This window comes from Mustela lutreola, chromosome 3 (assembly GCF_030435805.1).
Source record: "Mustela lutreola isolate mMusLut2 chromosome 3, mMusLut2.pri, whole genome shotgun sequence".
Classification (NCBI taxonomy): domain Eukaryota; kingdom Metazoa; phylum Chordata; class Mammalia; order Carnivora; family Mustelidae; genus Mustela; species Mustela lutreola.
In genome coordinates, this window is record NC_081292.1 from 34,903,399 (window position 1) to 34,915,384 (window position 11,986).

The 11,986-nt window shown below is 47.0% G+C and overlaps 1 protein-coding gene across 1 annotated transcript; it reads right to left on the reverse strand.

Annotated features, from left to right (window-relative positions):
- Positions 1-881: 881 nt before the first annotated feature.
- Positions 882-9,825, reverse strand: ODF1 (outer dense fiber of sperm tails 1). Its single transcript, XM_059168909.1, has 2 exons — positions 9,365-9,825; positions 882-1,474 (listed from the first exon to the last, which is right to left on the reverse strand). Exons 1-2 carry the CDS (start codon positions 9,679-9,681, stop codon positions 1,042-1,044), a joined length of 750 nt encoding a protein of 249 aa, XP_059024892.1. The 5' UTR covers positions 9,682-9,825; the 3' UTR covers positions 882-1,041.
- Positions 9,826-11,986: the final 2,161 nt, after the last annotated feature.

Genomic DNA, 11,986 nt, shown 5'->3' on the forward strand with positions numbered 1-11,986 from the left:
TTTAAAGCTATCCCAAGTGATTCCCATGTGCAGTCAAGGCTGAGAATCACTGCTTTAATCCACATGTAGCTGAGACCATTGAAAGAAGCCCTTGCTAACGTGAGGTTTTATGTTCCCGGAAGGACTCACCTCGGAAACTGGCCCTTGTCTCATTCTGATCCCTCCCAACAGGTCCTTCTTCCTTTTCTCTTATTTCTGTCTTGGCCATCCTGGATGGCTCATGGGTAATGTCCGGGAGGATCCACGTTCAGGCGAAATAGGTGATGATTTGTGATATGCTAGCAGGTTGTGAAAACTGTAGTTTTTCATTCACGAACTTTGAACTGAACTTTTGTGTCTACAAGAAGTTTCAGGGCTTGATAAAAGCAGTTGAAATAAATCACAAGGAGGTTGCAAAGCAGCCTGAACCAGAGCTGGGCATTCTCTCCAAATCACAGAAATGTTGAGAAACGGAAAGCTGTCAAAGGACACTGCACCGTAAGTCCATGAACGTGCATCTCCCCCTCCACGCCTACCTACCCACCCACCCACTCCCGTGCTTTTGCGCTCTGATCCGTTGACCCAGTAAAACACCCCCAGCGCATTTCCCAAGCAGAGCGCGTGCCCCATTGCGCCCCACTGCGGTAGCTTTGCAAAGTGCTTGCCTCCAACCCCACTGGCCACGTCGGCTTTACCAGCTTGGGTTTCCGAGCTAGGCCCTCTCACCAGATGGCTTGGAGAAACAGCGTCTGGGGATGCCCACCCAGACAGTATCTTTCCTGGAAGTTGGAGGTAGCTGGTACGGGGAGGACACAGAGGGGCCCGACCTCCCAGGCTCGCCTTCGGTTCCCGGTGGCCTGTTCCGGGCGACGCCCACTAACCGCGCCGCAATCCCGCAGCGGGTTGCGCCAAAAGACTTTCACACGCCGCGGGTGGGTTGCAGTTATGTATTCAGTTTCCTAGGGACTTGAGTACCACGGGCCGTGGGAAGAGGAAGAGAAACACTGGAAGAGCTGCCTGGCTGGAATACGGGCTTTCCGCTAAGTTACGGGCTCCTACGCTTTACAAAATCATCTTTCTACAGGAAAATCGGCTCCCGCAGGGATAGCACGGGCTGCAGGGGTCGCAGGGGTTGCAAGGGTTGCAGGGGCTGCAGGGGCTGCAGGGGCTGCAGGGGTTGCAGGGGTTGCAGGGAGACGTGCAGGGGTAGCATGGAGACTCTATCTTGACGCAGCTGCCCAGCCCGTAGGAGTACGTCACGTCCTTCTCGTCCACGCACGGCGGCAGGCTGAACTCTTTGCAGATGTTCATGTAGCTGTACTTCTTGGAGCCGAGGCAGTCGTACCTGTTCTCCCGCTCCGCGGACACACACACCTTGCCGTCCTTCACCCGAACTTTGACTTGATCGGGCTCAAAGCCGCACACGTTGACTGATCCTAAAATGTTACTGCTACAGCAAGAGGAGGCCAGGATTCTATTCGTCGTTCTTCTTAGTCTGCAATTGGGAAAAAGGGAGAGGGTCTCAGAAGCAGATCTCAGACACAGCTTGAGAAACAGTATTTTGATCTCTATTTATTATTACTAGTATTTTTTAAGTAAGCCCTCTGTCCCACTTGGGCCTTGAACTCAGGACTCCAGGATCACGTGCTTTCGCCAGCAAGGCGCCCCATCTCTGTTTTTGTTTTTTAAATAGCAAAATTAAACACTAGTCATTGTGAAAAGTCAAACTTTATAGAATTGTGTAAAGTAAAAAATGAGACCCCTCCCATGTAAATCGCACTCTCCCGCACATAAACCTCTGAACAACAGATGGGGGCTTGGCCTTCCAGATCGTTCTCTTGCATTTGAGTCCCAGGTCCTTTTCTTATTAATTGTGGAAACTTGCCTCAGTTTCCTCATCTGTAAAATGGAAATAATAACAGCACCCACATCTTAGGGCTTTTGGAAGATTAGATGAAATTGGAAGTTTTGCTTAATGCCGTCCTTGATCCATTATAAATCTTGCTTAATTGTTACTGTGATCTTTATTACTACTGTTAAATGGAAACTCTTGAGACTTTTTTTTAAGGGGATCCAACTAATATACCGTGTGAAATCTGCATGCTAAAGATGGCTGTCAGCCTCAGAACCCAGCCCTGCTACCCACAAGACTGGGGACCCCACTGGGCCATCCCACAGACAGGGCCTGAAGTCTCCATCAACAAATGACAAGGTGAAAGCGCCCCAGCAAACAGAGGTCCTTGTGGTTCCTATAGCGCTGCTTATCGGTCCTGAGTGAATCCTTCATTGTAAAAAAAAAAAAAAATAACACAGCAGCCCATGCTGATTGAGCCCTTGTGGTGTATCAGGAAGTAGGAAAGCCAAGTGTCTAAGAGCATAGGTTCTGGAGCCAGGAATTTTAGGTTCAAATGGTGACTTTCCTAGGTTGATAAGTTACTTAGCTTCTTTGTGCCTCAGTCTCCTCATCTGTAAAATTGGAACAATAATAGTAGCCTACTTTTAGAGTAATGAGGTTTAAGTGAATGAATGGTAAGTATTTATATGGTGCTTAGCACACAGGTTAGGTTAGACAGCCTGGGGTTAGCCCTACATGGTTTGGCCTTCCTTGGGGTCCTTTTTTTTTTTTTTCCTATTTTCTATCCTTCCAAAGACAACCTAATATTCTGAAATGGCCTTATTATTCCTTAACAGGAAAAAAAATCTGTGTTCTAAGAGACAGTCTTGGCAAATCTTCTTGCATCTCTTAGCCTTACTGTTGGTAGGAATGCAAGTCAGAACAGCTACTTTGGAAAACATAGTGGAGGTTTCTTAAAAAGTTGAAAATAGAGCTATCCTATGACCCAGCAATTGCACTACTGGATATTTACCCCAAAGATACAGACATAGTGAAAAGAAGGGTCATATGCACCCCAATGTTCATAGCACCAATGTCCACAATAGCCAAACTGTGGAAGGAGCTGAGATGAATGGATAAAGAAGATGTGGTCCATATACACAATGGAATATTTATTCAGCCATTAGAAAGGCTGAATACCCAGTATTTGCATCAATGTGAGTGGAAATGGACGGAATTATGCTAAGGGAAATAAGCAGAGAAAGACAATTATATGATTTCACTTATTTGTGGAACATAAGGAAAAGCATAGAGGACATTAGGAGAAGGAAGGGGAAAATGAAAGGGAGAGAATCAGAGGGGGAGATGAACCATGAAAGACTGTGGACTCCGAGAAACAAATTGAGGTTTTTAGAAGGGTGCCAGGTGAGGGGATGCATTGGCTCAGTGATGGGTATTAAGGAGGGCAAGTATTTGCATGGAGCACTGGGTGTTATACACAAACAATGAATCATAGAACACTACATCAAAAACTAATGATGTACTGTAAGGTGACATAATTAAAAAAAAATAAAAAAGAAAGGCCTTGGAGTGTACAATCTCTAGAACCTCTTCCAGTTTGACAGATCTAAACTTTGTGATTGGATGATTGGTTTGAGATACCTTTTTAATTCTTTCCTGTTATGCTGAATTTTGTTTATACTCCTCTTTTTGTTATGTAAATGATATGAGTTCATTGCAGAAAACTTAGAAAATATACAGATAAACAAAAAGATGGAATATTTTGTAAAAAAACAAAAACAAAAATAAAACAAAACCCATAATCCTATAGAGCATATAACATTTTGATGTTAGATTTTCTTCATGTGTGTATTTCTACATACATATGTAGATTCTGGTATGTGTCCTTATGAAATCATACTATACATACTGCTTTGAATGTATATTTTTCACTTGATGGTCTCTAACATGATTGGTTTAACAAGTGTGGGCCCTTAGACGGAAGGTTACAAATCAAGGCTCTTAAGAGGCTAGTTAATTACAAAATGATTAAATGGAATAATCTAAAAGACCAACAGAAACAACCATGCTGAGCACCCAGAGGACTGTGATGGTCAGTCAGCTTCGTTTCCACCTCCAGCTCCAAGGAACGTGGGGTGCACGGGGTGCAGATGTCTCTCGTGCCCGGAGTATGCCAGGATACCCACAGGCCATACTCTGGAGAAAGGAAGAGAACTAGACTTAAAAAACAAAACAAAACAAAAAAAAAAAAAACACCACTTTATCCTGTGGAACAAAACAGGAGAAAACACACTCTATCTTCCATGGATAGACAGAGAATAGCTTCCAAAGATGCCGCGTGTCCTCTCTGGATGGCCCAGGGCCTGGAAGGCTGAACAGACAAAGCCAAGAGTGGAACAGAGAGCAGAACAAGTGCACTTGGGTCTCTCAAGAAGCTCCCGTGGTGTGGACATGGGTTGAGAATGAGAGTTCTGTTCAGCTCAGACCTTCCCATTGGGGATGAAAGCACCAAACCTTGACATGAAGGAGGCTGGGCCTCACAAAACGGGGCCAAGGAGCCCAACCGGGATTGCTAGGGCCCCTCACGACTGCCTTACTGATTCCATCAAACGCCTCCTGCCCTTTGCAGAAGATGGATCCGGGAGCCAGATCTACAAGGCAAAGCCAGTTTCCAGATCCTTCTCCTCCCGTCAGCCATCTAAGTCTCGGAGTGCAATTGCGTGTGTTGTCCTTGTGGTTGTTTTGGCTTGGGTTCCCCCTCTCCCTCCGGCCCCCCACTCGGGCCCCTTTTCCCCTGCAGCAGCTACGCAAAGGTCTCACCAATGTGAGCCTTCAGGAAATTGCTTTAAAAGTCTTGGCCAAGTTAGGTGTCTTCTTCCTTTCACTTCCCAATCAGGGTTTATCAGCGGGGATGTGTGAGTTTCAGAGAAATTGCAGGAGCTGTATTTTACTCATCTGCTCTAACTCTGAACTTGCAACTTGACTCCTGTCTGGCGATGTACCTATCATCCCGCAGGGAAATGCCTTTGGCTCTGTGGTGTTCTGGGCAAAGGGAGATCCCCTCCTGTAATTGTGATCATGAGGCTGGAACTGGACCACGTAAATGCAGGGCAGTCAGCCCCTTAGTTCGTCGCAGAAGCCTGGCAGAGGCGTTGAGGGAGAGTGAGTGGCCGACAGTGTCTGGGTCTTTCACTCTGGGCTGCCAGCTCTCCTCCCTGTGGCAGCTCAAGTTCTCCGGAATGTTTCCTGGAAGTGAAGCACCCTGCCCCCGGCAACAGTGAGCTATATGGTCAGCCTTTTTCACAAAGACATGGATGAAGTCCAGCCTGGTGCTCAATAAAATAATGAAGATGTCAAAAAGGCCTATCTACACCGAGGAGCAGAGGGGAGCCGGTCTTCTTGCAGCAGTCCTGGAAGGACTTTGCCTTTTCTTCTAATGGTAGACCCCTTCCAAAGACCCACGAACTCCATTCTTCCTTTCCAACTCATCTTTCATTTTCTCTTCTTTTTTTCTTCCTCCTCCCCTTTCCTGCCCTGTCTTCCAACTTCTGTTTGATACTGAGCGGTATCATTCCGGGAGCAGAGGAGCAAACGCAGGTGCATCGGAGCTCCCAGTGGTGCTCGTTAGAACACAGCTGGCTGCGTCCCAACCCCCAGAGTTTCCAATTCAGTGGGCAGGGGGAGGAGCCAAAAACTTGCATTTCTAACAAGTTCCAGGAGATGCTGGTCCGGAGCCCACTCTTTGAGAACCACTGACCAGGTGGTTAAGCGCATGGATTCCAGACTCAGGCAAACCTGGCTTTAAGCCCCGGCTCTCTCAGCTCCTCGAGGTCAAGAACATGGCTCCTGAATCTGTTTCAGCATCTCTAGACAGCCAAGATGCTACAAGGATCAAATGAAGATGGAAGGTCACGCCTAATTTTCACTCAATAAAGGGTAAGTCTCTTTATCAGGCTGGACCTGGCGCTGCTGGCGGGACTGGGCTCCCAGACCTGGGGTTAGGAAAGGATTAGGAAAGGAACAGGGGGCCACACTTGCTTCCTCCTCTGCAGGCATGCTGATGGTGAGAGTGTTATGCCCTGCCCTGTGGGTCAGAGCTTGGAGGGAGGGAGAGATTTCCCGAGGGCTTAGACCTGGGCAGGGACTCCTAGAGTCCCTCACTTCACACACACACCCCCCAAGGCTGACAGTCATCAGCCACACCAAGCCCAGTGCCAGTGAGTCAGTGAAAACCTTAATCCTAGAGCTTGAAGGAAAACAAGGAAACAAACGAGAGTGCAGATTTTTGAAGTTTGCAGAAGATGGTGTCCCTCCGGTGCGGGGATTTTCAAGGGAATATCGTACTGAGATTCAGACCAACTATAGAGGGTGATTGGGGGAGTGAGGGAAGCACAGTCTCAGTCTGAGTTTCCAGGTATTAATTAGTAAAGGGTGTGAGCTTGACCCCAATGCACCCGGACAGCACAGCTGTAATCAAGCATTTGTCTGCAAAGACTAGGGCATCGGGGCTCAGGGTCAGAAGGGGCATCCGTTCATTAGACAATCAACTCCTCCCAGCAGGGTGGAGTTGGCTTTCCTTTAGGCGCTTTCTGTAGGGAGGATCTGGAAGGCTTCCAAGCCTGGTGGTGAACCTGCAGACTTCAGACAGGCTGGTGGCTTTGGCTTCTTACAAAGGAAACCAGACTCCATCCCTCGGTCCCTCCAAATCCAGAAGAGGCAGGAGGAATCAGGGGAACCACTAGTGCTTGAGGCGCAAAGTGTAGTCTGGGGAGGAAAAGAGAATCTCAAAGAAGCTAAAAAACAGAAGTACTTACTTGAGTCCCGACTAAAGAAGTTCCTGCCAAGATATCTTTTGAAACGGCTGCTAGGTACACAGTGGCAATGAATTGGACCTATACCTCATCTAAAAACATACACATGCATCAGCCAAATAACATAGGCTCAGAAATGTTCATGCAACTTAGGGCAGATATGTCAGCCAAGCCTTCCTACCAGTTATCAAAAGAAACAGTTTGACTCTCACACAGAAAAACAGTTCCGTGGGAGTGTGGCAGCTACAGACCAGGGAATCTTTCCTGTTGGATGAAGAACCTCAGGATAACACGGACTGGCATCCAAAAGGGCTTGTCCTACTTCACCAAGCTGGTAACATCATTTAAAGGGGTCAGAGTTCACATGCATATGATTTCTAAACTCACAAAGCCTTGGGCAAGGTTTCACACCCAAGATTGTTTCCAAAAACTTGAATCAACATGGTATTTCTGGATCTATTTAGTCATGCTTTGGGGGCTAGGGTTGAGATAAGGAAAAAGAGGCATTTCGTAGGAAGAAAAAAATGTTAACAGTAAGAGTCTTCTGGGATTGGGACTAGACCAGGGTTTAACATTTTCATCCATGGTCAGGAAAATGGAATATTTAAGTTTGCAGGTGACACTAAGCCCTCCTGGATAGTGAAATGTCAAGCTGTCAGAAAGAGAGCACAGGACGGCTTCACAAGGTGGTATGAATGGGAAGAAAGTGGCTGGGAGCTGGGAGGAGACACAGGAGAGTAAGCCCGAGGTCATTTCCAGAATGGACTCAGAGTTATCAGTTCAGAGACGGGGGAATTCATGTAAAGACATCACCAACTTCATACACTGCCTCAGGCAGAGAAAAAAAAATCAGCAAAAATCCATTATGGAGAAAAATCTCACAACCCACAGAAAACAGTATCTCTTGTATAAACCACACTGCTGAGAATTAAGCTTGAGTTTGTGTCCACTGCATGCTGAGAAATAGGGACCAGAGCTGGCGGACAGTGTCCAGAGGGTGAAGAACAGAGAGGCATTCTTCTTGGAGAGTCTGGAGAGGAGGGACAGCCAGGAGACAACACCTGGAAGGACTTGGATGGAGGGAATTCAAGGATTCAGAGGCACAGGGACCGTGGATACAGGCCTGCTCTCAAGTAACCCTTCCGGTAGACCAATTAGAAAAGGAATCCCTGACTCAGCACGCAAAACTTATGTAACGTGATGCTCTGAGGTATAAAAATAAAAACTATTTCAGATTGAGCATAGATGAATTTAGAGGCAATAAGCCCACCCAAACTATGGAGAGGCTCATTCCTGACCTTTGGTGACTGATGACCTGGACAATAGTTGCTCTGTTGCCTTTTCTAGTGTAATATTCCAGTCACTGCTCTCAAGTGTGTGTCTGGTCTCAAACTCTGTATTTTTCCATCCATCCACCCACCCACCCACCTCCCTCCCTACCTATCTACCCATCTAATCTATTAATCTACCATGGGGATAGGAAGTATGTAATTTAAGGATAGAAACTTGCAATGAGCAGTAAATAAGTCTCGAGATGTAATGCACAGTATAGGGAACCTAGACAATATGGTGTTATGTTCGTCAGAATTGGTAAGGGACTACAGTGCAATTTTTCCAACCACTAAAAAGAAATGATCCTCATGGAACATGAGAGAGGTGCTAATTATCACTACCATGGCAAACATCATACTATATAAATGTATCAAACACATGATACACCTTAAATTGATATAATCGTATATGTCAAGTATATTTCAATCAAAAAATCTATCATCCGTTTGTGCCTACCTTGTTAAAAGCAGTAGCATATTAAGTAGTTTTTCTTGCCTCTTTCATTCAATATATCAATGTAAAAAATGCTTCATCATTCTGCTCTATACCTAGTGTCCCAGGGTATGACTTATTTATTTATTATCATAAATAAATTTAACCAGAGGACAGAGCTTTCAACCATCGTTTTCATCAATTGTACCAGACCAGCTGGCATGCAGTGCAAAGTGAGAGATGGAAGGCTTTCTCCGGCCATCAGAGGAAATGTAATCAAACAAAATTGTAAAAAGTGGCTTTGAAAATTACCCAATTCGATTAAAGCTCTCTCAGCTCTGCTCTGAAAGCTACACCTCTCAGTTCTGCAGTTCTGTGCCCAGCCTTTGCTGCCGCTGGAGGGGGAGGCCGACGGAGCGGGCCGTGCTCCAGATGGATTTGAAGGCAGCCCAGAGTCGGGGAATGGGAGGTGGCTTTTCCCACCAAACCCAGGGAACGCCTCTATTGCTCAATTTGCTCCCCTGTTCTTGAAGCCTCTGGCAAACATTAAGGAGCTGATCAATTGTTATTGCTTCTCCCGTAGTCATTTCTGTAAGCCCAAATATACTCAAATCACTTTACTCCTGACCAGAAAAAATGTTTAGTCTGCTCCTTCCAATAGCTTTTTAACGACGCCCCCTCTCTCTTCCCCTCATTAGAGCCCCGTCATTCATCACGTTGGCACTCCAGCTAGAAGCCCACAACCATCTCGCCCATCGACATCATTCCACTGTCCTCTGAGACTCTCTCGATTCCCGCCGCGACCCATGGACTCTTCTTTTCTTAAACCTCGGCTGAGACTGGACCCGTTACCCCCAGTCCTTCCCATCTTTCTGTGAGTGGCCACCGCTCTGCACCCTCCCCCCAACCCCCTCCCGACTCCTAAGCCTTCATGGGGTGATGCTAAAAATCGTACTTGGCCAGCTCTCTCTTTTCGTCCTCTATGGCTCTAATGGCTTTCCTCTCCAAACTTCTGAGCGACGGTCGCAGGCAGTAGAGCTTGACATCACACAGGCAGCACGGGTAGAGATCGCAGAGGCCACAGGAGCGCGCCCGCTTGGAGTAGCAGAGGCAGTACGGGTAGGGGTGCAGGTCACAGCAACAGTAGGGGTGCATGTACAAGTCGCACAGACACCGCGTGCACTCGTCAATGCATCGCAGCTGCCTCAGCTCCCGGTCCACCTTCTTAATGTCCCTTCTAACGCTGTCCAAGAGACAACTCAGTGCAGCCATTACAGTCACACCTTATTGTTTCGTGAGTACCTTTGGAAATGGCACTCAGGGGAAAAAAATTGTTCTAAGCTCTTCTCAGAAGTTTCTTTTAAAAATAAATGAGGCCCACATGGCCCACTTGCTTTAAAGCTGGGGGGTCTGTGACCTCACCACCCACCGTGTATTATGACATAGTCTTCTGGTTACCATGTGAACCACACCCAGTCTTGGTCTCCGGAGACCCACCTTGGGGTTACAGAGCTGCACTCAAAACCACACTGATATTGAGATTTCATTCACCCTGAAGTTGGGTGGGTTCCCTCAAGCAGTCACAGCTTTTGGGATTTATGGCCATGACCTTCAGCGTCCTCGGCTTGTGTATGACCTCAGCCTGGCTAGGGCTGCAAAGATCACGGGATGGAGGAAGGAAGGGGCCGCCTGGCTCCTTTCCCTCTGCCCTTCTAGCTCCAGCTTGACTGGACACTTAGTGCCTATACTCCAGGAGTCATTCTGTCTCTTAGTCGATGTCTAGAGAGGCTTCTTTCTTCACAGAGCTTTCCTGTGTTCTTACCGAGTCATTCTCAAGTCAGCCTCTGTCCTTGACCTTCTTAGCCCCAAGTCTCTGAGTCTTGCCCATTCTTTCCTTTCTTTTTTTTTTTTTTTTAAGATTTTATTTATTTGAGAGAGAAGGAGAGAGATAGAAACAGAAAGCACAAGCAGGGTGTGGGAGGGGAAGAAGGAGAAGCAGACTCCCTGATGAGTAGGGAGCCTGACACAGGACTCGATCCCAGGACACTGGGACCATGACTTGAGCCAAAGGCAGATTCTTAACTGACAGAGCCCCCCCAGGTACCCCATCCTGCCCATTCTTTGATATCTGGCATCCTTGCTTTCCTGGAGCTTCGGTTCTCTGGTGCCCAGGGTCCTGCTCTCAAGCTCCCCATCTCCCAGTGCCCAGGATCCTATCGGTCACCACCTCCCAGCAATTTCACCTCCGGCCTTCCGTCCAAGCTTCTAGGGGCCTTGTTTCCAAGTACCCATCAAATGTTGCTCCTTGATACTCTGACAACCAACTGTCCGAAGTTGCTTAAAGCCAGCTACCTGAAATCCTCATCTGGGCCAGTTTCCTGTGTTCCCAACAGGTTCAGTATGCTGGATCTCGGTTAGCCTCAGCCTTGGCTCAGGTACTTCTACTCCTCTGGGCCAGTCCCTTCAGCCCATTCTCTGGCTCTCAAATCCCCTTTTTATGGACTAAGCCATAAGGTACTTGAGGGCAAGCAGTTCAATGTAGACCAGAAGAAACAAGAGCCAGGTGTGAAGGGACTCGTTGAGCCAACTAAGGGGTTTGAATTTTATTTTGAGCACAATGAAGAATCACTAATTTTCTTTTCTGTTGAGAGGACTTGAAAGATAAGTCTGATAGATACGTCCAGCCCCCAGCATTGTAAGGGGACAACAGCAGAAGTAACTTCTGCTGGAAAGAAAGGACAAGCAAAGTCTGGACTAGGGATCATGGCTGTAGGGATGGTGAGAAGGAGCCCAGTGGGATTCTCTTTCCCTCATGTCAACTCAGACTCATCCCATCTACTTTCCACATTGCAGCCAGCATGATTTTCATGTATAAATCGTCACCATCCAACCCCGCCCACCTTCTCCGTCCTCTTAGAAAAAGGGCCCAGTCCTTATAAAGTGCTGAACAACAGGGCCTCTGCCTCCCTCTCCATCTCCTCCCCCATTATTATTCCTGTAATTCATTATGCTTCAGCCACAGCTACCTTTCTCAAGGCCTTACTCATTTCACCTCCTTCAGGACTGGTGTACACACTGTTCTGTCTGTTTAGAAATTGAGCTCCCCATCCCATGCCCTTGATCTAGAAGTAGTTAACTCTGGAGGGATTCTTTAGATCTCCTTTTAAATGCCCCTTCCTCAGAGAAGGCTTCCTGCCCCCCGCCCCTGACCAAGCATTTATAAGCACACATTCATTTCATGACATTATTTGTCTATTTCCCCAGCTAGGCTGTAAGCTCTGTGAAGGAGGGACCTTGTCTATTTTTGCTCACCATTAGATACCTAATGCAATGCCTGGAGTGTAACAGGGGCTTAGAACTTATTCACCGAGTGAACAAATGAGTGAATTAAACTGAACTTAGTGAACAGAATGAGGATGAAGGGAGGGAGGAATCATTAATGACTCTTAGGTTTCTAGCTTGGCAGAATGGTTGCCATTGACTGGGAAGAAGAGTAAGTCTGGGGACTAGGCTAAATATGAGGTGTTACTAACAAGTTTAAGGTGGAAATGTTGAATAGCCTGCAAATAAGTGGGTC

Bases quoted from the DNA above. Each gene is read 5' to 3' on its own strand.
- ODF1 (XM_059168909.1), bottom strand. From the start codon at position 9,681: ATGGCTGCACTGAGTTGTCTCTTGGACAGCGTTAGAAGGGACATTAAG. The intron at 1,475-9,364 runs GTACGATTTTTA...TCCCAATTGCAG, and splicing joins GAAAAGAGAGAGCTGGCCAA to ACTAAGAAGAACGACGAATA.